Below are 21,858 nucleotides of genomic sequence, written 5' to 3' on the forward strand. Positions count from 1 at the left end.
CTCACTGTACCTGCCATTCTGACAATAACGAAAAACATCATTCCATATCCTTATGCATATCTCACCGCGTCGAGAGTTTCATCAACTTTATTTCACTCTTCTTTACCTGGCGCGGACAGTTTTCTTGTCATTCACGTCAAGGAGAGGTTTTACCTGCACTGTTGTGTGTACTCACCCCCGCACCAAAGCGAAGAGAAAACAAAAAAAATTCACATGCAGCAGAAACTGAAAAACATGAGGGACATTTTCAAGTCGACTCCGACCCCACCCGTTCAACACTTTTGCCTGTGAGAAGCATCCGTGCCCGCTTCCTTCGAGACTCTGACTCTTCCTCTAAATCCCCACCCGACCGCTTAGTTCCCGAGCTTCCTTCTGCAGGATTGAAAGTCTTTTCGATCCGCTCCTTCTCCGCTGTTGTCCAGACAGGGCCTGGCAAATGTAACACCCGAACCGCCATTTCACGCAACATGTTATTCATGTCCTTGTGAAGCTGTGACTCGGGCTGTCCATCAACGTCCAGGCGAAGGCGTAAGAACATGCTATCGTTCATGAGATGGGTGAGGCGTTGACGAAAGTCCTCGTTTTGGCCATGTGATGCATCAAGAATGGAGTAAAGTGCTATCCATAAGGTGAATAACAGGCGTGAATGTCCGGAGAGATACCCACCAGCGGAACCTTGTTTGAACCGCGCGATATCTATCTGCTTCTCCATCGCATCCTCCTTGAATTCACCCACAGTCTTCTCAAATTCCAACAACCGCGTCCGCAACCTCTCATTCTCTGACTCTGCCAACTCCAACTCCTTCTTCAATCTCCTGTTCTCGGCCGTCAATTGCAAGTCAGGCGTGGGCGATTCTGCGGGTTTCTGAGACCAAAGCTTCCGATCCTGGGTACTTGCAGCACGCAAACTATCTTGGCTGTGTTTTCGTGATGTGGAAGGCAAAGGGTCCTGATCAACTCCTTGTTCATCCTCCTCCTCCTCCTTGCCCCCGTCCCTATCCCCGTCCCCCTCCTTGTCCTCCACTTCGTCCTCATCGCTGTCCGGACCCCTACTTTTATTCTTCGATGCTTTTCCTCCTTTTCTCCCCGTTACTTCAGAAATCGGACGATCGCCACTGTCCTTGATGACGTAGATGCTTTTGGGGGTCATAACTTTAGGATACCAATATCGAAACTGGTCCGGTGTGACGGAGTACTCCGTCCAAGTCGCCCCGAGAGTCTTCCACATGTAGTCGGCCGGCCGCGAGCAGGGCTTCGTGCTGCTACAATTGCTGCAGCTCATTCTATCCGTTCGAAGCCCAGTCTTCAGTTTGCATGGAAGCTCTCTGCTCTTGCACTTCTCGCATTTCTGACAACACGATATAAGGGGAACCGCAACGTAGCGGGATTCGAAAACGATGACGCACTGGAATCATCTTGATCACCTTTTCAGTCCCCACATCCTTCAAGCGCTGCACCTCTTCGCTACACGCCAAATAAACCGCTTCGACGAAAGCTTTTGGCCACACTTCAATGCCGTTTTCTTCGATGGCCATATAACCCGTGACATTCTTTCTTTTGGTCATGGCGGCGTAGCACAAGTGCTGACAGGCCAAAGTTCACCAAGATCGAAGTGGTTGGAAGAGTGCGAATTCGGCGCTGTGCTTGATGGAGGTAACAAACACAAATAGCCGAGTCGTGACCGAAAAACGCCGACGAGCCCTTGTCTTTCAGCATTCCGCCAAGCACACATTGGAAACGTGGGCCATCCGTGACCCGTCTCCACCTCCTGCGAGAAATCTTGGTTCAAATGGCCGACAGAATGTACCTGATCGACAGATATCCTCATGCGGCTGAGTCTTCAAGAACCTGTAGTAACTGCAAAGAATCCCGTCAGATTTCAAAAGCTAAGTTATCAACATGAGTTGTTATGGAATTTCTATCGAGTTGAGTATATGAAAGACTTCTCACTTTAATGGTAATGGTATCACTCCGATTGGTACTTATCCCATTCCGATGGCTTCGATTATATGTGAGCTTTTGAACTTGTCGGGCACGGGCACTTCTACTATTGGGTCTACTTATTGGCGTGGCGAACAGAACATCGCAATCAATAACTAAAATCTTCAGAGGTCGCTAGAATGGTAAAAGCAACAATTAATAAGCACAGCTACGGCATCGGTATCCTCTACAAGAAAGCAAGGATCAATTCTAAGTCTCTACATCCACCACTTAACAATTCTGATCTTTCAGAATCTCGTCCCAACTGCCTAGCTGATAAAAACTTGGCAGCTGTTCTCAAACTTTCTCCCTCTCCACCCTACGTTGCGCCTCGTACACCGCCGTACATCTCGTGCACGTACCAAGCGCTGTCCAATCGCGGTACGGCACAATCGGATGCGGCAACGATCTCTGATCTTCCGATTCACGCCAGTTCGCAGTGGGCCTCCTCAACCCCGTAGCGCACGTGCCCCCCGAGCACTGTAACGAGCGCGTCAGGTCAAGCAAGAACGGGTGCGTGGTCGTCTTCCGCGCCTCCCTTAGCCGCTCTTTCCCCGCAAGACAGAGTGCTTTGTCCTGCCATGATAAAACCGGGTTTGCCAGGAGATCAGGGATCGACATTTGGGTGCAGATGTAATATGCCCAGGGTAGGACTTCTGGGATGTTGTTCTCCCGAGCGAGGGGGATCAGGCGGACGATGGTAGAGGGGGTGTATTGGTATTGTTCCGCGATGACTGCGTCACAACCGGAGAGGGTGCTTGGGAATTTTTGGCAGAGCAGGGCAATGCATTTATTTCGGAGTTGTTGCATGTTGTATTTGGTAGTGATTCGGAGGATACCAGACAGAAATGTGAGGAGGGTGGTGAGGTCGGCGTTGGGAGGGAGGTTGTCAAAGTGGCTTATGATGGGTCAAAGACAAGGTTGGCGAATGGGCGTGGTGAGGGACTTACAATGAATCGTATATTGATTTCAACGTATCCGTGAAGTCTGAGACGTTATCTTGGAGTTCTAGCCTGGGACAAGCATCAATGTCGGGGATGCCTTGAGGTTGGGGGACATCCCACATGCCAGCGAAGACGTCTGAGTGTCGCGATAGAACTGATTGATGAACCTTAAATGCAGTAGCATCGATGATTATTATGACAGAAACGTCTAGAAAGTAGAACTCGCGGTGTCGAGTGAGAACTGTTGAAGATCGATCGTTCAGCGTTCAGTGCCATGTTCTTTGACGCCAGAACAGCCGAAGGGGTCCTGCGGTAAGCGAGTAAACTCTTGACAGGTATAACAAGAGAAACCCTAGGCAGCCTGAACCAATGAAACGTCCCTACACCAAGATTCACAAGGGTTTCAAGAGCGCAGGGCAGTTTTAAAAGAGCGTTATCTGTTGGTTATCGTCGAAGGTGCCACAACAGCCGCAAGCTTGCACAAATTCAACAACTAAACCAAAACTAAAACTTCGCAACAGTCATTGCGAAGGCTCTGAGTCTCAGGCTGGATGGGTCGCTACAGCGTCACAAAATGGCTCCTTTGAACTTCAACTCTACACCCGTGTTTGTCATGCCATTTACTGAAAGTTACCGCTGACAGACTACAGTTTGCCAGCCACAAAACCCAGGACGCTGAGCGCTTCTACGATGCTCCTTTGCTGATGTTAACAGGCGCTGAAACGATACCAGGGATTTTCAAATAGATGCCAAATTTATTGCGAACCTCAGATTGTGGTTCGTTTTCGTCGACCGGCGGCCACGCCACAAGTTCATCTGATCTACAATCTCTGAATCGCTGGTCTATTATTGAACATGTCCTACCATGCGATGGATGATCGGAATAACCGTTTGGTACCTAAAGGAAAGGGCCCTAATACAACCCAACACCTCTCCTCGGAGACGCGTTGTTTGACCCGTCAATTTCGGATTTAACTAGAACAAGACTACCTAGGCTACCCCACTAATTCTCCTTAACAACACGTTCATGACGCGAACTTTATGTGATCTCTTTCCTTCATCTTGGAGACGAGCGCTCGAGGTCACTACAAGTCAAGTTCCCCGTGCGTCGTTGGAAAAGTCTGCGCTGAGGCATCGAATTTACATTGACCATGATTTTGCAAGATGCCGGGTAAAGTTAATGTTGCGAACTTTACGGGGAGTTATGCCCTTTATCATCTTCAAGCGCCGTAGGCGTGAAAGTGAAGCTCTTGGTGAGTGAGTCTATCGAAACCTCCAGTTGCGAAGTTGAAGGTACTCCCAATGCTTTAGATGCCGTGGTTTCGCAGCAGCCCTCTAGAAAATACATACAACGAGGCAGCTAATTTATTATTGCAGGTACATTTCCTTCGGATGCCAGCAGTGATACAATGGATGCCGGCGTTTTTTTAGCTATCGGGAGACACAACATCAAGCGAGATCCGAATGGCTCTGTTTCAAAAAAGTTGTACTTTCTTTGTTTGATGAATGTCGTAAATCATCGGAATTTACAGTATCCATCGCACAACTACGCTCAGGCAAGAGTTAAAAGAAAGGACGTCAAAGTGAATTTCCTCACTCCGAAGTTCAACCCACCTACTTGACCAACATCTCACTCCGCACTCACAGCAATGATGCCTGGTATGTCGTCCTGTGCCATATCGACAACATGTTCCAGTTCAACCTTTTGCTAGCTCTAGAATACGTTCATATCCTCAATGAAAAATGCCAGAAGGCTAGGGAGACTGCCGAATACACCGCACAGTGTGAAGGTCCCAAACATGATGAAACCTGGACTCTGACTGTCTTCAGTAAGCCTTCAAATTTCCTGTTGTGATCAATTTTAAGTAATCTCCCCAAGTGTAGTTGAAAAGATCCAGCACGGTCAAGGGACTGGAAAAACCAAGGACAGTGCGAAAGCGGCAGCGGCAAAGATGGCTTTGGAAACCCTTAGCGGGCTTTGAGACGTCTCTTCCTGAGTTTTACTCCCCATTGTCTCCCAGCCATAGATTGCCTGGGCCTTTTCTGAGCATCTCTTTTTCTCAGCTTCAGTACCGGTTATATTTTCGTTCCGCTATCTTACTTTTCGCCTAACCCCTTTTACTTTACTTACTTGCACACTAGAATTTAATTATCCGGAAATTGTGTAATAGATTTTCTATATCCTTTCACCACTATTTTTTCAGAAAAATTCCTCCGTCACTGACATTATCGGAGGTGAACCACGGACGTGAATAACAGACCGCCAAGTCATGGCTACACCTCGTGGCCCTTTTTTTCTGGTCATCTTCTACTTACCTGACGCCTCGGTCTGCTTTTGAAATGTGTCTCCCTGAGGTGTTGACGCAAGCTGTTTGACTTAACGTACACAGTAACCCGGTAAGGCAGATCTCGAATAATCGCTAATTCTTTTGTGTTGCAGGGTTTTAGCAGGACCTACTATCATTAACGGGGTGTTGCAAATATTCCAATCAAACCACTATAGTGCCTCAAGAACTCAACCAATTTTTGCAATTCTTTGACCATTGGAAAGCCTTAGTTCTAGGCTTTCATAATATGCTTTTTTCGTATTTATCTGAGGTGGGTGAGGTAGGTGCCGAGGCAAAAGAGAAAATCACCTAGTGTTGCAAATTTTGTCACGGTGGAGTCACGTCAGATCAGGCCAAATCAGAAACGATGAGGTGAGATTACAATCTCCGCCCTGTTCATGTTTTGATGTCAGCACGCCCACCCTTCGTCGGAGTTCGAATGGGCAGCTTTGGGTCGTCGTGAATTGTCACGCTCGCCCATTCGAACGTCCTTTTCATAGAGCTACTCAACGGATAGGCTCAAATTTATCTGTAGTGTTTAGCATAAGTATGTATCTCTTGTGTATCTCTATTAGGACAAAGTTTTACGACTCTTCGACCAGTTTTGATTATTCTAGGTGGGCAATATGCTGTCAAACCACTGAATTTCACTATATCTACCCTCCTAAGCTTGTTTCCTGAGGGATTTTCCTCAAATAAAAAATAGAGTCATGTTAAGCATATTGGTTTACATTGTGTCAAATATTTTCAGAGGCTCAGTCCTGTTTGTTGAGGTGTGAGACGGTGATTTGCAACACTAGGTGAGTTTGCAACACTAGGGTCGTGATAGTATGAAAGGCCTGTCCGGATTCTTTCCAAAATCGGCTCATGTCTTATGTCTGGAGGTGATCTTGAAAAAAAAAAACTTTTTTCAAGTTGAGGGTTCGAACTTATGACCTCAGGCATTTGGCCGAGGTCGTGTCAACCACTGTACGACATAACCACTCAACCACATGCCTGTTCATACCTGATAGCATCACTCTTAATATACCTCGTTATGGTGCTGCATCTAGACGACATTTCATTCCAAGTGCTGTCTACACCCAAATTAATTTGCATAAATTCACATAAATTCTCAAAATATTTCGGCACAATATAATACACAAATTTACACCTGTCATTACACAGGTGCACCATTTTCTGTTTCCAGATCCTTTGCAACTGTTGTCAATAGTGGAGAATGCTTATTTATTTACTATGGATAGTACAGGAATCAAACGTAAGACTAGACAGAAGATCAGTAAGTACTCGCATACAACTGGTAGCGGAAGTAGGGTAGCGGAGGTAGGGCTATAGTGGCTTGTAGAAATAGGCATGGGGCTAATTATGTTGTTCACGATGTCTGCGATGGCGATGGTGATGGCGGATCATTAAGTCAACGGAGATGCGTCAATGGAGATGCACAGGTGCATCCCCGTCAACCATCGATTATGCGTGTACACACGGATGGCTACGTCGATGGCGATGGGAATGTGATCGAAGGGTGGATGTTGTATTTTCGCGCGTGAACAAAGTTGATGGGGATGCGCCTGCATGCTTGCACATGCAGTTTGATGGGCGGCAACGTAGTTGGCAATGGGAATGTGATCGAGGGGCGAGGGTGATGGTATCCGCAGCGTTTGCGATGGTAAAGGTCTTGGTGATGGGCATGTGCGCGTCATCCGACGCGCACATGCCAAGCGACAGGCGCAGGTCGGGCGGCGTGTTAGGTGATAGCAGATAGATGTAGGGTGACGTGGTTGGTGCATCAAACGGGCCAGAGTGGGTGCCGTTACAAAGCCTGTAGAGATAAAAACATGTTAGAAAAAGTGGATGCGAGGAAAGCAGAAAAGTCTGCTTTCCCCGGGTAGCGTACGCACCTGAATGACCCCGCAAAGCCTTGTCCTCAACACGCGACCTACTCCGCTCGTGCCCGCCCAACCACCTCGCATGTCGATGCGTCGAGATCTTGACAGATATTCGTTGAGGCGATGTTGAGATCTTGGCGGCGGTCGTCTCGCACCTGGCGAGTCGGAAGTCGAGCTAGTGAGCGGGGTATGTGTAGAACATGGAAAGCAAACAAAACGCGGGCGGTATCCAGATACCGCCCATGTTTTGAGAGAGCGTTGAAGAGCACTTTGGCTCTTCAACGCTCTCTCCGTTGATTACATGTGACGTTACATTTGTGACGTTTGCCTTAACGGGTACATCCGCATATGTACATAAACTTATGTCTATATATGTACATAAGCCACCTCCAGACACCCCATATGAGCCCCAAAATCGGCTCATATGCGGTGTCTGGAGGTGGCTTATGTACATATATAGACATAAGTTTATGTACAAATGCGGATGTACCCGTTAAGGCAAAAGTCACATGTAACGTCACGTTGAGCGTTGAAGAGCAACATTTACTCTCCAACGCTCTTCCAAAACACGGGCAGTATCTGGATACCGCCCGTGTTTTGTCTGCTTTTATGTCCCCTACACATAACCAGCTCGACTTCCCACTCGCCAGGGCGCGGGACGACCACCGCCAAGATCTCGTCGCATCAAGATTAAACACTGCCCAGATCTCGACGCATCGACACACGAGAAGGACAGGTTTTGGACACTGGTTGGGCGGACACGAGCAGGGTAGGTCGCGCTTCGATAAAGCGGTTTTTTGGGTTATTCAGGTGCGTAGCCTACCTGAGGAAAGCAGACTTTTCTGCTTCCTCGCATCCATCGCTTCTAATATCTGTTTTTATTTCTGCAGGACTTACTAATGGCACTCTGGCCGTTGATGCACTGACCACCCCACCCCATTTCTATCTGCCATCAGCTAATGCGCTGCTTGATGTGCGCGAGTCACTCGGCATGTGCGCGTATGCACATCACCCACCATTCGGCTCCATCCCCATCGCAAACAGTGCGGGTACTACCGCCGTTTTTGCCCCTCGATCGCATTTCCATCGCCAACAACGTAGCCGCACATCAAACTGCGTGTGCACGCATGGTTGATGCACAGGTGCATCCCCACGGCGCGGAAAATACGACATCCACCCTTCAATCACATTCTGTCGCCAATATCATACCCACCCATCACACCTTTTATACATGCATGTGTATTATACTGTACAGAAATATATCGGGGATTTATGTGAATTGATTTGGATGTAGATATCAGTTGTTGTGAAATGACATTTTACATGGTCTAGATGCAGCTCCATGACGAGCTATATTATGAGTAATGTTTACAGTTTATGATTAGACATGTGGTGAAGTGGTTATGTCGTGTTGAAGGCAGGCTAGGTCCCCGAGGCTTCGAGTTCGAACTCTCAAGGCCTCAACTTGAAAAAAGTTTTTTTTTTCAAGATCACCTCCAGACATAAGACATGAGCCCCAAAATCTCCTCTGGATGGGGATCTTCATGCGCATATCGCGTTCGGCCCGTTGGCATGCCAGTGATCGATGTTCGCCGTTCCGAGTTGCCAGGGGTGAGGCTGTGCTGCCGCAGATTTGGTAATGATCAAACACATACACATGCAGGCTCCAGCTGGATCTTGCTTTCGTTCTCCACCTTCAAACGCCTGGTGCGCTGGTCGGTGCAGCATAACTTTCTATCTTTTGCAGTCACGCCTGGTGCGTACGCAATGAAAGTGCATCTCCCGTGAGTAGCCTATTTCAGGAGCTGGACTCGGACTGAGGCGTCTACATTTCATCCCAGCATAATCCTCTTCATCTCTCATGTCGCTGGCCTCGGAATCATCGTTCCATCCACTATCATAGCTGGAATAAAGACACAAGTTATCTGGACACAAGACCCTGCTGACTCGACTGACTTCGACCTACGCTTCGTGAAGACACGCGAAAATGCAGATGTCGGATTGGCAGCCGCAAATATCGAGGGAGTGGGTGACTATGGGATTGTGGACGTCGTATTTCCTGAACCAGGGTGCGTAGTTTATTTCGCTGAAATTAATACTGCTCGCTGACGGTCGTACAGCACCTATGTCCTGGCAGCTGTCACCGGGTGTGTTGTGTCTTCAATTGAGTATTGTGACATTTAACTAAGAGCTGTCCTCTTCGTCATGAGAAGTTCACGAAATATCAACGTTGGGATGAGTAATAACGTGAACGTCGTTCCGCTCCCCGTATCGTAAGTTGTCAAATTTTTGTTTTGAAGCTCGACGTGACACTTTCATTTAGCGCAACGACGACGGTCACTACAACCATCTTGCCGACGTTTACACCTACAGCTGCAAGTCCACTTAACCCGTACGCCTCATTCACGTATCCTTGCGCCTTACTAAACCTCATCACTAGCACTGCCTCATCTACCCCACCCCTCCCGACCTCATCTCGCCCTCCGTAAGTCACCGCACCATTATCCATCTGTACCCCTCTCACCGCACCTCCAGCTCTCTGAACCCCCTCGCTTCCTTAGTATCAAGCCACGCCCAGCGCAGAAGGCTCCTCGTCATCATCGGCACCATCATCGGATCCTTCGTTCTCCTTGCGCTCCTCACAGCCGGGGTCATCATCACCTTACGTCGACGCAGAATGAGGGCACAGGGTGATCACTGCTTCACCTTCCGTCGAAGCATGATGGTCCAGCGCAGGGTTCCGCCGCTTCTCCCGTCGGCAGCCCCGAGCATGATCGTCACTCCCCCTGATGATGCTGATGGTTCTTTGGTTGATCCGGAGCGGGCTCTAGGTGATTCTCAATACGAAGAAACAACTTTGAACAGCAATACCTCTAACCCGTTCATCCCTCGATCGCCGAAAGGACCCAGACCACGTCCCACAACACCCAGGGGCCCACCAGCGTCTGCTGCACCTACTGATCGCCAAGGTCTCCTCCTCACCCGCATCGCGCAGATCCAAGCCCAGATTCGAGAACTGCAGTCTTTTAGAGCGACGAGCTCAACTGAGGAAAGGCAGGCGATTGTCAGGGTGATCGAAAATCTATATCGGCAGTTGAGGTGGTTAAGGGAGCAGGGGGAGGGGGAGTGGGCGATGGGCAGGACGGATGTGAGGCCGCACGGGTGGGAGAGATATATGATGTCTGAGGTACGGGGTACGTGACCATCAATGAATGAATTGGTTTATGTTTTTTTGGTGTGATCACCGCTAATTTATTGTGAGTCCGAGTTTGATATTTACAACACATCGATATCTTCAACCACCTCCGCAAGAAGGTTCAACATCTGACTGATGGTCTGGACATCCATCGCCCTGTGATCTTGAGTTCCAACTCCCTCGCACGGTCTTCCAGCTAATTGCGAAACGATAGAGCAGCTCGGTTCCCGCTCCAGCTCAGCCGTGTGTTTATTTGTGGTGTACACCAAAGCCAAATAAACTGGATCGATATGTCTTTTGAGGGCATTTGGCGACAAGGATTTCCTTGACAAGTTCTGGGATTTGTCTTTGATGAAAATCCCGCGCCATTATTATTCGAGGACAGGGAGAAGCGAGGGTATGTGAAGAAGACTGGGAAAAGTTGAACCAGGCACGTGCTCATATTTTGACTCATTTAGGAAGCTGCTGATCAACAAACAAAGAAATGGCTGGGCTGGAACAGGAGCCGAGCTGCTCTATCGTTTCGCAATCAGCTGTCAAAAGACGGCTGGCGCCTCAACATTAAAGTCGAATGCCAAAATGTGTGTTTTGCCTCTTCGTCGATTATTACCGTATTGTCCGTTCTGAAAAACCGTTCTGAGGCGTTTGATTCACACGAGGGGCATAGGCTATGATCTAAATTGCCTAATTATCATATCGGTGAGCTCTATGGGGTGATCAGGACGTACCAAGGCAGCAGACATCCACGCAGACGAAGAAAACGCTGCCGTCGGGGATTACCTCTCCACACTCGGAACAAATGGGCGCGTCCTTAGAACGGGTGGTACTGTCTTTGAAAAACTCCAAGCGCTTCTTCACAAGCGCGGTCATCCACTCACGATATGGCGTCGGGAAGTTCAAGACATATTTCACCAGCACATGCGCGGCGGTGTGTCCGCTGAGCTTTGCCTCGTCCAGAGGCAGTTTATAACATTCAGAGCAGAGGTCGAGATCTGGTTGTGGTTAAATAACAATATGAACGGTATAATTTGTTCAGTGCTTACCTGGACAATCGACGCAATGGAAACACTCTCGTTCCGAAATCGGACTTTGGCCACATAAATCGCAACGTACCGTTCTTCCGTGATCTTAAAAACAAATTCGGAGAAAAGAATTCAAAAAAACCACGAATGGAATGGAAAAGCGACCGAGCCCCTCTCAGGGAATCCATCACTGGCATTCAAGGAAGCATCTTCAGCGGTGTTAAGCGCTGCAGGAACAGAATCCAAGCCCTCTTTCTCGGGATGAGATTTCAAGTGGTCGCTCCAAGTCACGTATTCCAACGCAAACTCCGAAAAATCTGGGTGAAAATCTTTTAAAAGGTCAGTGTTTGCGAGTCGTGGGACCTCGCACACGAATTCACGATAGCAAAAACGGAAAAGGCCATTGTGGTGGTTTTGCATGGCATCTGGAATCCGTTCAGCTGGTGCGTAAAGTAAATAAGACCAGGGAGTGTACCAGAGACGTTGAGTTTTGCCATCTTGAATTTAGCTGCAAATTGGAAATAAGCGAGCGAGCTACTGGCAAAGTAAAAGAAAATGGGACCTTGCAGGATTTTGATCCTCGCCACGATCAAAGCTCTCAAACCCATCATTGTAAAAATGAAAGGCATGAACTCTCGAGCATCTATAATGTCAACCACAGCTTTCCTCATCATCCCAAGTGCGCGCTCAAGTGTGAACGTCGCAAGCGGTAAAACCGTCTGAAAAAGGGACCTTCAACTCTCACCATACCATAAATCGAACATTCAACTGACATTTTCGAACGGACCCATCGTAAAAGCTCGAAAGAGAGCCTGCTCCTCGTTCCCATTTGTCATGCAGTTCAAACATTCACGTAAATCTGCGTCTTGCCTTTTCACTTTTTCTTTGACCAAGGACTTGAGCGCTTCTGAGAGACGCGATGGGTCGGCCTGCTTTAAACCCCTTGCTAGTGCTGACGGCACAGAGAAATTGCTCAAGAGGAGATGAAAATATGACCTATTGGCTGGGTGGACTGCGCTCGGTGGGTGGGAATGTGAATAAGGTTTTTGTGGGCAGTCGTACTCCAGGGTACATACCTCGGGCTTGCGATTCGATTAACTGGTCCATCAGGTTTTCGACCCGTTTTTGGTAGATAAGTAGTTCGTAAGGCCACCCTGGATAGAAAATGTAGTGTTGTATGGTGAGTTAAGTGGCGAATGGCTCACCGACAGTTGCGAATATGCACCATTGTAGGGAGGTCCAACCTTCGGGAATTTTGTTGCTGTTAATGCCGTAGATGGAATAATAGGCCAGCGCCGAGGATTCAGTAACCGAGGAAACGCGCCCATTACCATTTGATGTCTTTAGCAATGGTTTTTTAGAGCCCCCTGATACATCGTTGGTCCTATGCTCCTCCCACTGATCTAGGCAAGCTTTAAATTCATCTCCGGAGAAAGTGGGGTCTTCAAACACCGGGTTCTACTAAATTATTTCAGAAGGCGATGGTAGAGTTTTTCATCGGAGCTCACCAGCTGGTTCCATAGACCCTGGACATCCTATGTACTCCGTCTTAACTCGAACTAGAGGAACGATGTTGACATTGACTTACCTCATTTCCCAGCCAGTTGAACAACTTGTAAAGTCTTTCTATTGTATCTTTCATCACTTCTTCAATCCTTCCTTGTGGAGTAGTCGTGGATAGTGGGGCAATGTGGCTTTGTTCGCTCATTGTTGATTTACAGAAGGTTCAAGTTTGGGCTTGGTTTGGGCGCTACTTAACGCAAAATGGTAGTCACGTGTTCGAATGCATAAACAGAAATCGTTTTCGTTCACAAACGTTCATAAAGAAAAGAAAGCAGGAAAACAAACGAACAAATCTACAAAACGTATAAAAAATTAGACACCATAAGTATCCGTATAACGCGGCAAATCATTGGATGACTTTCCGTAAGATTTTTAATCCTACATATCATATTTTGGTGGCGCATCGGAGATCGAATGTCAGTTTAGTCGTTTAATCTATTCAAGCTGACATTCCGCAAGCTATTTATCATTCCGTTCCCAATATTTTGTGCTGCATGGTACCCTGCAGTTAATTACAATGTTTACGGTATCTGATGTAGACAGGCTATCATGTACTATACAACAGAAGGTTGTTTCAGCCAATGAGGGGAGAGGATGAGGGCAAGATTGGCTTGGGACCGTTTTATTCCAGCGAGTTTAATCTATGAAGAGGGGTCTGACCCTATGAACAGATTAAGGTTTATTGAGACGTGAAAACAGGCACGAAGAATATTTTTCGTCCCCATTTGGCCTCGGCAACACGGCAACAGGTCCAAGATATCAAGAAATAATCTATTTCCTTGAATAAAAGCTTACGGACGTCGGAAAGTCATCCAATTTCTGTCTCCTGAGTCCTCATTTCTTGAAATGGTTTCGGTCCATCAAATCCGCCTCGGATCTGCCATCTTACTAAGTACTTTCGGTTGACTTTCGGCCTTGCGGACACCGACGAGATCCACCGAATTATTATATTGCGTTCGATTGGAGGCTTGTAGATCAGGCGCTCCACGCCAAGAAGTGTCATTGAGATCAAATTTTGGAATTTATCATGTTACTTTTCTCTATAACTCAAAGGAGTGTGTACAAATGATTTTAAGCTTCAAACTAAGCACTATCAAACCCAGTTCGAACATTAGTCTCTGAAAATTGATGATGAAGGCACTACGCAGCTGTTGTTCAAGAACAGAAATTTTGACAGTGAGGTGATCGGGGTCCTCCGAATCAATCGGCATTATAACATTTTCTCACTGCTGTTTACACCTTTCCTCATACCCCACTCCATGGCCAGCTACGTCGATAACTCACCTGCGCAAAGCACATCCCAAACGACTGCGCCTCTGGCAGACGATGCTGGCAAGAAAAAGAAGACGATGAAAAGGCGAAAGGTGAACCACGCATGCTTGTATTGCCGACGTAGCCATATGACTTGTGATGAAGGAAGACCTTGTCAGCGTTGGTGAGCTTCGTTCGTCAATCACTAATTCATCTAAACTCTTGTTGGCGGGGAAAGCCTCAAACGTGAAATAGGGCATCTCTGTCACGATGAACAGCGGCCAAAGGTTCCCGACACGCCAACTCAATGCCCAACAACAACCGGTGTTAGTGTGGATGTACCACGAACGTACGCTCCGGGTAAGCACACAAAAGTGAGTGAGGGTACGGACTGATGATCGTCGTATAGTGACCGCGTACCCAGCCCCTCCAGCGCAACCTACATTGTCGTGGCCGTCAACTTTTTCATACCAGCCAGAAAGTTTCGGGAACGAATTCTCGGTGTTGACGTACGTGAATCCTTCTTCATAATACTTATTACTATTGATCTTTGCACAGAGACTTCTTGGAAACACTAGACGAAGGATCCTTCTTCTGTCCGCCTATAACAATCATGCCCACACTCGTCTCATCCCCCGCTTTTACAACCCAGACCACCCCCGTCCCGCTCAGTCAACCGCCTCCACCACTCCAATCCTCATCCCACCCATCTCTGCTCACCACAGTAGCAGCTCCCTCTAAGCCCTTAGAAGAAACCACGACTATCCTCCCAGCCGCCACTAAAACCGAAAAATTTCTCCTCACAGCGGCAGACCAAGAGTCCGGTTCGCGCAACGAGCGGTTGAACAGGGTCATCCGCGCAAAATACGAGGCAGGGCTATTAAAGCCGCACAACTACGGCAAGGGGTACACGCGGCTGTCCTTGTGGATGGACAAGAATGTGTCCCAGGAGTCGAAGCAGCAGATTCTCCAGCCGCTTTCTGTGTTACGTCCGAAATTCAGAGTGAGTGGTTTCGTCCCTACGCTTAGTCTTTTTTTGTTTGTTGAGGCAGTGGGATTTAGGCAGTCGCGCAGTTGCTTCAGGATATTGATTTGGTATTTATCGAAGAAGAGTTTGAGCGGATGCTCCTCGATTACGACCGTGTCTTCTCGGCGATGGGTGTTCCAGCGTGTTTGTGGAGGCGGACGGGGGAAATATACAAGGGCAATAGGGAGTTCACGGAGCTCGTTGGAGTGGATGGGTATATGATGCGTGAAGTATGTCCGCTTCACGCTTTTACTGTCCCTCCTCATCGTCGTTTCTTTTCTTAAGGGAAGACTATGCATCTACGAACTCATGGCCGAAGAATCAGCGGTTAATTACTGGGAGGTAGGTTCACCTCCACTCTGAATGTTTTTCTCCTGACCCCCCATGCAGAAATACGGTCACGTCGCGTTCGACCCGAGCCAAAAAGCTGTCCTCACGTCATGCGTGCTGCGATACAAGCCCATGATCAAAGTTGGGTCTTACAGCCCAAAGATACCACCGAAGAAATCACTGAAGAACGACGAGGCTGCGGGGACGGAACCGCAGGGCGAGGAAGGGTTTATTAGCTGTTGCTTCTCTTTCACAATCCGGCGAGACAGGCATGGTATTCCGAGTATGATAGTGGGTAATTTTATCAAGTGCTGATATCATTCGTGTTTCGTGTTATATATGCTGGGCATCTACCTGAGGTCAAACCACTTGTGGCTTGGAAAATGCGGTAAAGGAGGCCGGCCGTCTTCGAACTATCCTCCCATTCCCAATCCTAACATTGAATGTGCTTCAGGTTTGGATATGTCCACCCTCACATGAACTAGTACGATGTAAAGTAATTCTCCACATCTCAAAACCAGATCGAGAGAAGATTACCGTTCCTCGATGATTACATCACTTTTTGATCAATCTTTTTAGTCGGGCAGACACGTTGAGCGCGCCTCATGCGTACCATGTAATGCTTCCTCCTGATGTTAGTTCACTGTTAAAGAGTTTTAAGTCAATCGGCGTTAGTAGGGTACAGTGTAGGAGGGGATGTTGGTTTGCTAATGCAAAGTCCTCATCATAATAGTTTCTTCACCACATGAAGGGACAAACAAAATTTGTTGCTTGGTCAAGAGGTAATAAAAAGCAGATAATTATGTTAAATACATTATTGGCAAAATGTTAAAATAAAAAAGATTCATTATTATTTCAACTTTGCAGCCACAAAAAGGTGATATCATATATGTAAAATATTCATTGGTTGAGCATGGTCGCACCAAGGTTGTTGATATCACCACAATACAGTGTCATGTTGGCCAGTTCAATAATAGAAAAGAATGGGTTTTAATTGACCATTGTCGAGTCCTTGCTCATGCAAGCTTCACCTTAAATGACTAACTTTTCTGTGAATCATTCAGACAGGATAGTGACTCACTTCGTAGTTTGGTAAATGAGCTGTTATAATTGGGAGGATTGCTAGGTGTGAATATACAGTTGAGTGCAAAAAGAATGTTGGTTCATTTTTCTGGTTCTTTCTAAGAATCTATTGTACCTCAAATGTATTTGTGTATTCTTTTACATTATGTAGTTGTGTTACACTTCCCTTGGTATGGACTAATTTCAGTGAAAGCTGGAGCCTTGAGAAGGTTTTTATTCTGGAGGCCATTTTTGGCATCTGAAAAAAAAAATATGCGCTAACTGGAGAGGTAGCCAGAACATACCTCTGGTCAACCTGAATGAGCCTATCAAAGAATTAGTCAAAAATACTGAGTGGTTAGGTCTGTAGATCCCCGGCTTTGGAAAATGGCTTGTTTTGTCTAAAACAGGCCAAAAATGACCAAAATAGCACAAAATGACCATTTTCTGGAGGCTCTACAAGCATAACCGCTCAGTATTTTTAACTAATTCTTTGATAGCCTCATTCAGGTTGACGAGAGGTATGCTCTGGCTACCTCTCCAGTTTGCACATTTTTTTTTTTCAGATGCCAAAAATGGCCTCCAGAATAAAAACCTTCTCAAGGCTCCAGCTTTCACTGAAATTAGTCCATACCAAGGGAAGTGTAACACAACTACATAATGTAAAAGAATATACAAATACATTTGAGGTACAATAGATTCTTAGAAAGAACCAGAAAAATGAACCAACCTTCATTCTTTTTGCACTCAACTGTATCTGTTTTACAAGTTAAAAATGAACAACTGAACCTTTCCAGAACTTGGTTGAGGAGTTTCTTTTTTTTTGTTAATATTGGTTTGAATTAACTCATGTTGTGGTGTGGTCAGGGTAAATTTAACTGTCTCACCAAGTAAACTGGTGAAACCAAGTTAAGTTAAAATCACCTGTTATTGCAAAACTGGGTATAAACTGGGCAACCAGGTGAAAGGCTTCAAGTACTAGATGACCTGGGCATTTAATCTGGCAGAGGGTGCACATGAGCCAACATATTGAAGTGTCCTTGGGGCACAGTAGAAATCAATGGGTGCATTGGACAGCAAATGAAGGGGATTGAGGAGGGTTTGGTTCAAGTGCAGTATAAGAGAGAAAGTATAATGAATCAGACAAAAAAGTTAGAATATCAGGGAAACAGAAAATAGATGAGAACAATGCATGAAATCAGAATTAAATATCCAAGTGTGGAAAAAAAATAGACTGGGGATAAAAACATCAGAGGGCGCTCAAATAATAATTTCCAAAATATACCTTTTTTCTCATGATTCATTTTTGTATATGGACAAACTTCTTGAAATGGATGATTCAAAACAATCTTTGTTGAAGGCAGGTTTTCTTCACCAGGGACTGTGCTGCATGCATCAGGAACTTGATTTTCCTGGGTATCTTGGACATTGACCATGGTGGCCACTCTATGAGGAGATTCTTGTCCAGGAACTCTATTCTTCAATTCATCAGCTTGGGTTTCCAGTTTCTCTGCTTCTGTGTACTTGGCCAGACTTTTATATGTCAATGCTAGATGTCCCATGGCTTTGATTGTGTCTGGGTGCTTCACTCCAAGAATTCTGCTCCTTGCATTGAGAACTTGAATTCCCAGCTTCTCTGCCTTTGTATATTTTCCCAAACTTTTATATGTTGCTGCTAGATTTGCCATAGCTTTGATTGTGTCTGGGTGTTCCACTCCAAGAATTCTGTTCCTTGCATCCAGAACTTGTACTTCTAGCTGCTCTGCCTGTATGTGTTTTCCCAAGTCCCGATATGTCGCTGCTAGATTTCCCATGGCTCTGATTGTATCTGGGTGTTCCACACCAAGAATTCCATTCCTTGCATCTAGGACTTGCATCTCCCACTTCTCTGCTTCAGTATATTTTCCCAGACCATAATATGTTGCTGCTAGATTTGCAATGGCATCAAGTGTGTCTGGGTGTCCTACTCCACAGATTCTATTCCTTGCATCCAGAACTTGGATCTCCAACTTCTCTGCCTCAGTGTATTTTTCCAGACAATAATATGTTTGTGCTAGATTTGCCATGGCATTGATTGTGTCTGGGTGTTCCACTCCAAAAATTCTGCTCCTTGCCTCCAGAACTTGGATCTCCAGCTTCTCTGCCTCTATGTATTTTCCCTGGTTTCCATACGTAGATGCTAGATATGCCATGGCTCTGATTGTGTCTGGGTGTTCCTCTCCAAGAATTCTGTTTGTGGTATCCAGAACATGGATCTCCAGCCTCTCTGCCTCTGTGTATTTTCCCAAGTTTTGATATATTGCTGCTAAATTTCCCATAGCATGGATCATGTCTGTATGTTCTGCTCCAAGAATTCTGTTCCCTGCTTCCAGAACTTGGATCTCCAGCTTCTCTGCCTCTGTGTATTTGCCCAGATGTTGATATGTTACTGCTAGATTTCCCATGGCTCTGATTGTATCTGGGTGTTCCACTCCAAGAACTCTGTTTCTTGCATCCAGAACTTGGATTTCCAGCTTCTCTGCCTCTGTGTATTTTCCCAGGTCTCGATTTGTTGATGCAAGACTTGCCATAGCTCTTATTGTATTTGGGTGTTCTACCCCAAGAATTTCTCTCCTTGTATCCAAAACTTTGATCTGCAAAATTTCTCCTTCCTTTGTATATCCTTGTTTTTGCAAGAGTTCTCCAAATTTGGGAAAAGCATCATCCAAGTAACGAATAATGCTCTGATTACTTCCTGATCTAGAATACTCCATGTTTTCTCGTATATGTGTTACTAAGGCCCTCTGAAATCCATATGGTTGGCCTTCATCTAGTGAACATGACAAAGTAACAAATGCCATGAAGCAAGATTTTTTCCATTCATTCAAAGTCATCCTATCTCTGCCCCAGGCATGGACCAATGGATGCATTGCATACACATCATCAGATGGTGCTTTTCTGATCAAGGAGAAGGATAGCAATACCCGAATGCCTTCTCCAAAAAGTAAATTATCCCAAGTACCTGCCTTGTTCAGAGGCAGTAGTCTCCAATCCAACATAGATGTGGCAAGTGGCAATTCAGGGCTAGAAGTTATTTTATCTTGTTGAAGAGCAGCATAAGAAAATATCTTCTCAGTAATTCCCTCATGATGGAAGAAAGGGAACAATTCCAGAAGGACCATTGCAATATTGGCTGCATTTGACTTATGACAATCATCAGATTCAGCCCTTTGATGAATTTCTTTGTATGATAGCTCCCAAGTTTCATAAACACTTCTGTTATACTTAGAAGCTCCAGTAAATTCAGAATGGGATAATAATGTTTTTCAATGCACAAAATATTTTGCAAGATAGTTTCCAAGGGTGGTGGCTCCAGAAGCAATGTAAGCACCAGCCTGATCAATAGCAAGAGGAAGGTAAGAGAGCTCCTTCACAATCTTAGAAGCTTCAGCCTGAAACTCCATTGAAGGTGCATGCAAGCAACTGGCTTTTAAAAGTAATTCAATAGCATCATTCTCTTCCATTTCAGTTACTTCAAGAGAATTCTCTGGCAAAGTCAAACATTTCATGGCAGCATTGCGACTAGTTATCACAATGTTTCCCCCCTTTCCAGGTGGTGGAAAATAAGCCTCCAGCTGAGCAGGTGATAGGACATCAGCATTGTCAAAGACCATTACATAGTTCTCTCTCAGCAAGCCAATCCAGTGAAGAATAGATTCAGGTGAGCCATCCAGCCCACTAGACTGGGCTGCAGGAAGATTACAGATACCCTTAAGTCCCTGTGTGATGGTGCCAACTGAGGAAGCATCAATCCAGAAAACAGAAGAGAAACTAAGGACAATTGAAGTTTTAGAAATGAGGATTGGTTCAGTGATACTCACTAGTCAAACATTTCTTCAACAAACTTCAAGCAAATCTGAGTCTTTCCAATACCCCCCATTCCATACAACAGGAAGAACTTTCTCTTCTCATTTGTGTTGGAAAAATGGCTCTTGAGTTTGGTGATGAGTGCTGTCCGCCCCGTGAACCGATTGCTCGGATTTGGCATAAGGGGAATGACCCCATCAGATGCCGTCTTATTGCCACTGATGTTCTGGATGTGCATCTACCAGATCCATGCAATCAGTTTTCTGGGCAGGCATATGGCAGTTCCAAGTACTCACGGTGTCAGATGCATAGAACGTGCTGCCGCTTACAGTAGTGCCATGGGCACTTGGAAAAATATGTACGCCACTCATTCTGAGTGGTCGAGGATGGCGGTAAGAGTTCAAGATGAGGGAGGGAAAGAAAGATAAGCGCTTAAGCACTCAGAGGCAATCAATGTTTGGGTCTGTTTTGACATAAATACACGCCTTCGTTTTTCGGTGGTCCACCCTTCAAGTTTTCGGTCAGACTTTTTTGCAAGCTGGCTCTGCATGGCACCTACAAAGTTCATGACAAGGGGGTGAATACGAAGGCACCCATTGGATGGGCGGTGCTCCACAGTTGCACTCCGCATTTTCCCGATGCGAGTTCGTATAGCCAACGTATAGCAGCAAAGATCTCAAAAAGATCTGTCAAAAATTTCATGGAAATGAGTGTACACGCTGGACACAGGAGCCTCCGCTAACAAAAGTGACAGTCAGATTTGGCTGCGCAGCGCCGAGTCTCAGATCTCAGCCCCCGAACGAAAAAACAGTACGCCGATTTATTTGATTTATCGCCGAATCCTCACTTGCATGGGGGATTGGTCAGCTTTCGGCCCTTGGTTCGCTTGACAGACTCAAGTGAGCTCATATCCTTTTCTATAAAGGCGGTAGCTAACGACTGCCATCATAGATGACTCTACACATTCAGCTAGTCTCCCAAGTCCAAGCGCAATCTCTTGCACCCTCGCATCTGCCCGCTTCGCTTCTTCTCCTAACCGAAAGCAACGGTCAACAACAGCCGACCTTCGCAGTTCCCTCAGAATCTACCCCTCCGCACCAGCAACGCGCCTACACCTCCCAATCTCGACTGCTCGTCCATCACCTCTCCTCGGTGCTGAAGCCAAGTATGCTCTTGGCCTATTTCAGTATCCTCTTGACTGACGTCGATCGTTGGGAGGGCCCTCCAGAGTCCAGATGACACGGAAGCATGGCTTCGTTCCGGTATGTGTAGCCCCGAGGCGGATCGTGGACAACGGATTGGTCGACGCTCTCGTGGTTGTTCCACATGAGTATTGTGGACAACCTTTGGATATATCTTCGATGAGCAAGGCAAAAAGAGTGGATGTGGGCCGGAATTATACGAAACGCGACTCACTTTCTGCC

General features: G+C 46.4%; 6 protein-coding genes across 6 annotated transcripts; 2 read left to right on the forward strand and 4 right to left on the reverse strand.

The window, feature by feature from the left end:
• Positions 1-247: 247 nt before the first annotated feature.
• LACBIDRAFT_332486 (uncharacterized protein) lies at positions 248-1,565 on the reverse strand (the record flags this gene model as incomplete). Its single annotated transcript, XM_001887025.1, has 3 exons — positions 248-618; positions 667-1,348; positions 1,407-1,565. 3 exons carry the CDS (start codon positions 1,563-1,565, stop codon positions 248-250), a joined length of 1,212 nt encoding a protein of 403 aa, XP_001887060.1.
• A 712-nt stretch (positions 1,566-2,277) lies between these two features.
• LACBIDRAFT_309709 (uncharacterized protein) lies at positions 2,278-3,046 on the reverse strand (the record flags this gene model as incomplete). The annotated part of the gene is made up of 2 exons (XM_001887026.1): positions 2,278-2,878; positions 2,931-3,046. The coding sequence occupies 2 exons, from the start codon at positions 3,044-3,046 to the stop codon at positions 2,278-2,280; spliced, it is 717 nt and encodes a 238-aa protein (XP_001887061.1).
• Positions 3,047-6,462: 3,416 nt separating this feature from the next.
• On the reverse strand, positions 6,463-7,381 carry LACBIDRAFT_295476 (uncharacterized protein; the record flags this gene model as incomplete). Its single annotated transcript, XM_001887027.1, has 5 exons — positions 6,463-6,515; positions 6,547-6,610; positions 6,735-7,070; positions 7,192-7,312; positions 7,351-7,381. 5 exons carry the CDS (start codon positions 7,379-7,381, stop codon positions 6,504-6,506), a joined length of 564 nt encoding a protein of 187 aa, XP_001887062.1. The 3' UTR covers positions 6,463-6,503.
• A 158-nt stretch (positions 7,382-7,539) lies between these two features.
• LACBIDRAFT_295477 (uncharacterized protein) lies at positions 7,540-10,547 on the forward strand (the record flags this gene model as incomplete). The annotated part of the gene is made up of 12 exons (XM_001886957.1): positions 7,540-7,576; positions 7,598-7,906; positions 8,028-8,254; positions 8,470-8,498; positions 8,801-8,844; positions 8,912-8,921; positions 8,979-9,206; positions 9,258-9,284; positions 9,348-9,410; positions 9,461-9,622; positions 9,673-10,324; positions 10,530-10,547. The coding sequence occupies 12 exons, from the start codon at positions 7,540-7,542 to the stop codon at positions 10,545-10,547; spliced, it is 1,806 nt and encodes a 601-aa protein (XP_001886992.1).
• A 392-nt stretch (positions 10,548-10,939) lies between these two features.
• LACBIDRAFT_332490 (uncharacterized protein) lies at positions 10,940-13,063 on the reverse strand (the record flags this gene model as incomplete). Its single annotated transcript, XM_001887028.1, has 10 exons — positions 10,940-11,001; positions 11,062-11,325; positions 11,447-11,460; positions 11,501-11,684; positions 11,726-12,074; positions 12,129-12,307; positions 12,432-12,509; positions 12,561-12,813; positions 12,864-12,890; positions 12,944-13,063. 10 exons carry the CDS (start codon positions 13,061-13,063, stop codon positions 10,940-10,942), a joined length of 1,530 nt encoding a protein of 509 aa, XP_001887063.1.
• Positions 13,064-14,264: 1,201 nt separating this feature from the next.
• Positions 14,265-15,832, forward strand: LACBIDRAFT_167431 (uncharacterized protein; the record flags this gene model as incomplete). The annotated part of the gene is made up of 7 exons (XM_001886958.1): positions 14,265-14,353; positions 14,408-14,547; positions 14,748-15,172; positions 15,232-15,426; positions 15,482-15,538; positions 15,587-15,667; positions 15,749-15,832. Coding segments are annotated over 7 exons (1,071 nt in total), but the record flags the coding sequence as incomplete, so codon positions are not given.
• Between the last annotated feature and the right edge of the window lie 6,026 nt (positions 15,833-21,858).

The sequence above is a fragment of the Laccaria bicolor genome, genomic scaffold, assembly GCF_000143565.1.
Source record: "Laccaria bicolor S238N-H82 LACBIscaffold_41 genomic scaffold, whole genome shotgun sequence".
NCBI classification, from domain to species: domain Eukaryota; kingdom Fungi; phylum Basidiomycota; class Agaricomycetes; order Agaricales; family Hydnangiaceae; genus Laccaria; species Laccaria bicolor.